Source organism: Malus domestica, chromosome 16 (assembly GCF_042453785.1).
Source record: "Malus domestica chromosome 16, GDT2T_hap1".
In the NCBI taxonomy this organism is placed as follows: Eukaryota; Viridiplantae; Streptophyta; class Magnoliopsida; order Rosales; family Rosaceae; genus Malus; species Malus domestica.
The window spans coordinates 13,862,092-13,867,027 of record NC_091676.1 but is presented as its reverse complement, the minus strand read 5'-3'; the positions used below and the strand labels follow the sequence as shown (position 1 = coordinate 13,867,027).

The 4,936-nt window shown below is 37.2% G+C and overlaps 1 protein-coding gene across 1 annotated transcript; it reads right to left on the bottom strand.

Annotated features, from left to right (window-relative positions):
• Positions 1 to 414: 414 nt before the first annotated feature.
• On the bottom strand, positions 415 to 804 carry LOC139193005 (uncharacterized). Its single transcript, XM_070815960.1, has one exon. The coding sequence runs from the start codon at positions 802 to 804 to the stop codon at positions 415 to 417; it is 390 nt and encodes a 129-aa protein (XP_070672061.1).
• Positions 805 to 4,936: the final 4,132 nt, after the last annotated feature.

Sequence of the window (4,936 nt, the reverse complement as noted above, 5' to 3'; positions counted from 1 at the left end):
AAGCCAGTGAGCTCCCAAAAAGCCTCGTGCTAGGTAGGGATGGGAATATACATTTAAAGATCACTCCCATAGGCGATGTGGGATGTTACAATCCACCCCCCTTAGGGGCCCGACGTCCTCATCGGCACACTTCTGGCCAGGGATTGGCTCTGATACCAATTGTCACATCTCGGCTCGCGACGGATCACTTCCCTGGCATGCTCCACCACCGTAGCACGATATTGTCAGCTTTGGGCATACCATTACCTCACGGTTTTGTTTTTGGGAACTCACAAGCAACTTCTCAGTGGGTCACCCATCATGGGAGTGCTCTGGCCTCTTTCTCGCTTAACTTTGGAGTTCCTACAGAACTCAAAGCCAGTGAGCTCCCAAAAGGTCTCGTGCTAGGTAGGGATGGGAATATACATTTAAGGATCACTCCCTTGGGCGATATGAGATGTTACAATTTAGGTCCTGAAATTCTTGAATGACGGCCTTCTTTGCTTGAAATCTCTTGGGCAAGCATCTTAAAATCTTTTGAACAACGATTGTTACATAAATAGGCTTCCCTAACCCCAAAGCTTCATTTGTTAACATTTCAACTTTCTCAAAGAAGACCGAGAAAGTCTCAAACTCGAGCATTCTCAAATCTTCAAATTTCGAAAGGGTCATTTGAAGCTTTAAATCTTTCACTTGTTTATCATCCTTATGAAGAATTCGGAGTTTGTCCCAAGCTTGCTTGGCAGTTATGCAATATCGAACATAAGCAAATTGATTAGACGAAATGACAGAAACAATTGCATTGTTTGCTTTCCTATTAGCCATGGCCGAAACAATTTCTCTTTGAGTCCATTCACCTTTTGGCTTAATCATAGACTCTTCATTGACTCGCCTGGATGGAGCCTTCCACTCAAGAGTGATATAATCAGCAGTTATAAGGTCTTGAGCCTCAAGGAATATCTGAAACTTCTCGTTCCAAGCAGCATAATTTGTACCATCCAAGAATGGAGGTGTATTGCACTAGCCACTGACATGATCACGATCCATGGTGAGATTTCACCCAATACCAGCAAATCTCAGAGATCACTCTATGTATATCTAGAGCTATGCTCTGATACCAATTGAAATTGGTACCATGTGGAATATCCTGTATATAAAAATTATAATCCGCTGGACTGACTAGTCAAGTTCGCTAGTCAACTAAGATAGATTTGTTAGTCAATAAATCTAAGATTCAAATACCAATTTCAGTTCCCAAAAGTATCCTAGTCATCAAGGATGTTGATCATTGCAAGTTATTAATGTGTCAAGTGAACACGATAGTGAGCACATACCATTTAAATGTTCAACAGATATATGTATCATGTATGTGTATGTGGGATGTGTGACACAATAAACATAACTTGAACACAAGAGATTTTTGGCCTAAAAAACCCACATTTGGGTTAAAAAAACCAGGAACTCTCCACTGAGTCAAATCCACTAGTGTCAACAAAAGCTCATACAAAGACCACACAAGCTCAATTCATAGATCTCTATCTATAAAGCAGCTTTACCTTTGTGCAACCTTATCTTACACAAGATTGACTCTTTCGATCTTCACGAAGTGGCAGCTCCTCCTGAGCTTATCACCTTGTGGCACCGAGATCAACACGATCAATGATGTAATATGATTTTATGATATGCACATGAAATCTGGATTTCAATGACCAGTCTGATTCTCCAGTCAAACAGTTAAAGGAAGAATCTAACTTGAATCCAAAAGTTTGGTCTAAAATCGAATTTAAAGCTTAAAACCAGACCAAGACTTAAATGCAAAATCTTAAAACAATGCAATTCTAATAGACAATAATGGAGTGTTTAATGCATGAGGAAGGTTTGGCAGTTAGGGTTCATAAATGAAGAAGATGCAAACTTCAAGCCTTTAAGGCAACTCCCTATCTCTAAAACTAAGTTCTAAACCCCTCCCCCCCCCCCCCAAGAACAATCTAAAACCCTAGAAGTAAATATACCCCAGGAAATCAGATTTTTCATCAGCCAACTTGTCCCAATAACACTTGTTTGCTACAAAAGAGATCTAGGCAGATCAATGGCCAGAAGTTGACTACCATCAAAAAGGTGTCTGTCAGCCCATGTGGGCTGTCTTAATCTATGTGCCTAGACAACTGGAAGTCAGGGCGCAAAACTGACTAGACAATTAACCTAGACAGAATGCAACACAAATAGAGATATGAGATACACATGCATGAACAAACCCTTGAGTTGAAATGTGCCACTTCTTAAACATTTACTCCAACAACAATAGCCCATAATCTGAGTATATTCTAAAGCTAAATTGAGCGTGTGTGATGGTTCAATTACAATACTTGACAAGGAAAGCCAAACACTTAAAGCTAGACTTTACAAAAAAACAAATAGAGAAGAGACTTGAGTTTTGATATTAAATACACGATTAAATGTTAGTTACCACTAAATTTACAAACCCCACCATAAATTTTTTTTTTTTTTAAATTAGTAACAGGAAGAATATTCTCTATATAAAAATAATAATTTGCTAGACTGACTAGTCAAGCCTGCTAGTCGACTAAGATAGATATGTTTGTTAATAAACCAAAGATTAAATGACCAATCTCAGTTATCAATATTTATCCTAGTCAGCAAGCTTTTAGTTTGTTCCAAGTTATTAGCATGTCAGGTGAGCATGATTGTGAGCACATACTTATTAAATATTCAAGTGATACATGTAATATGTATATGTATGTGAGGTATGTGACACAATATAAGTAACTATGAACACAATATGTTTTTTGCTGGAAAAACAAACCTCTGGGTTAAAAAACCGGGAACTCTACACTGAGTCCAATCCATTAGTATAATCATGGTTCTTACAAAGTACCACGTAAAGCTCAATTCCTAGAACCCTATCCATGGAGTAGTTTTACCTTTGTGCAATCTTGCTTCACACAAGATGGATTCCTTCGATTTTTACGAAGTGGCAGCTCCTCCTGAACTCTTCACCTTATGGCACCGAGACCAGCTCACGAACTATGCACGTGATGATGTGACAATGATATGCAGATCTGGATTCAGATGTCTAGTTAGTTTCTTCAATCAAACAGTTGAAGGAAGAAACTGACGAGAATCCTAAAATGGGTCAGTTTTAAAGATTTGAAACTAGAAACACTTGACCACTAATTTAATGCAAAACCAAAGACAACGCAACCATATTCTTCAATGATTGGGTGTTTAATGCATGAAAGAAGGTTTTGCAACTAGGGTTTCATAAATGAAGAACAAAAAGGCATGTAAAGTCTTAATGCCTTTCTCATGCTAACTTCTCACTAGAAATATAATCTGAAAAATCCCAAAAAGAAAGAATCCCTAGCTAGGGATCTTAACTCCAAAGCTTCAATTTGTTTTTCACCTACCGAGGACACATGTCGTTCTACAAACTGATCAGACAAGATTAAGGGCTGAGATCTGACTATCGATAGAAAGCTATCAAGAAGCCCATGTGGGTAGGTCTTAATTTGCGTGCCCAGCTTGCAGGAAATTCGCACGCAAGCCTGACTAAACAATTAAGTTAGTCAAAATGAAGCAGGAATATAGATGTGAAATGCACATGCATGAACAAACCTTTTGAAGTGAGATGTGTCTCATCCTTGTACATTTCTTCACAACAGACACAACCCAAATATAGAGAAAAACCTAAAGTTAAATTAAACACGTGGTACAATATTGACAAAGAAAATCAAACCTAAAAATCTAAACTCCACATTTTCATTTCATATAATTATAGCAATCATGTGTGACACAACATCACATACAAAAATAACATTAATCAATTATTTCTTTAGATTCATTTTTGACTTCCCACCTTTTCCTTTGGAAAAGAAGAGGAAAAACCGAAAAAGGGCAGGTGAAAAGAAGAAGAAAATCTTTGTTATTTATTTTTGGCTTCTCCTTTTTAAGCTTTTAACTTTCGGTAAAGTAAAAGGATTTGGATTCTCTGCCCTCCCATTTTGATGTCCTATCTGTGTCCTCTTATTTTGTGTGGTCACGGTTAATTCATGCTAACATTTTATATTGTTTTTTATAAAAATAATAAGACAAAAAAAAATAGTAATATAAAATATTGACGTGGCTTAACCGTGACCACACAAACAGGAGGGCACAGGAAGGGCATCGAATTAGGAGGGCAGAGAATCCAAGTCCAAAGTAAAAAGGGTAGTGTGCACGTCCACGTCCACGTCCATGTGGTACGCAGTGGCCAGTTCTTGTCTAGTTTGGTGGCTTTGCTTTGCTACTTGCTACTTTCCTTTTGCCCTTGAATGCCTTAAGTTGCACAAAATTACCGTGCATGCAACGTCAACGTTAACATTTGTGGTGAAAAATTTCTTAATAATGTGTGGTAAAATTTGAGTAGTCACACATCCTTGTTAATTTTTATTTATTGATTTTTTTCTTCAATTCATTCGATTCGATTATCGAAAATTGAGATGAGTGTGTAAGAAGTAAAAATAGGTGTGTAGATAGCACTACTCTAGATTTTTTATTCGTCTCAGTCTGAGTCGAACTTTCCATTCAAATGGTATCCAATTCTTCACTTTCAAGTGTAAAAACGTGGATTCAAGTCTAAATTTAAGATCCAAAAGTTTTTATTTATTTTTTTCAAGTGATATTTTACTTTAAACTAAATTAAATTGAGAGAGTAGAAAAAATTCTCACTTGAGTGCATAAGTTATATTCGCTTATATAAAATACCTCCTCTCTCAAATATATCATATATGGGTGAAATTAGACATAATTTGAGTTGAAAGTTGGATTTTGACTGAGATTGACAACAAACACGTACCCAGAACTACAACTATTTACCTCACCATGTTGGGGGCAATTGGGTCAATTTGGTTTGCTTGGGGTGCTTGCTAAGAAATAAAATAAAGGTGGGGAAGCGGGT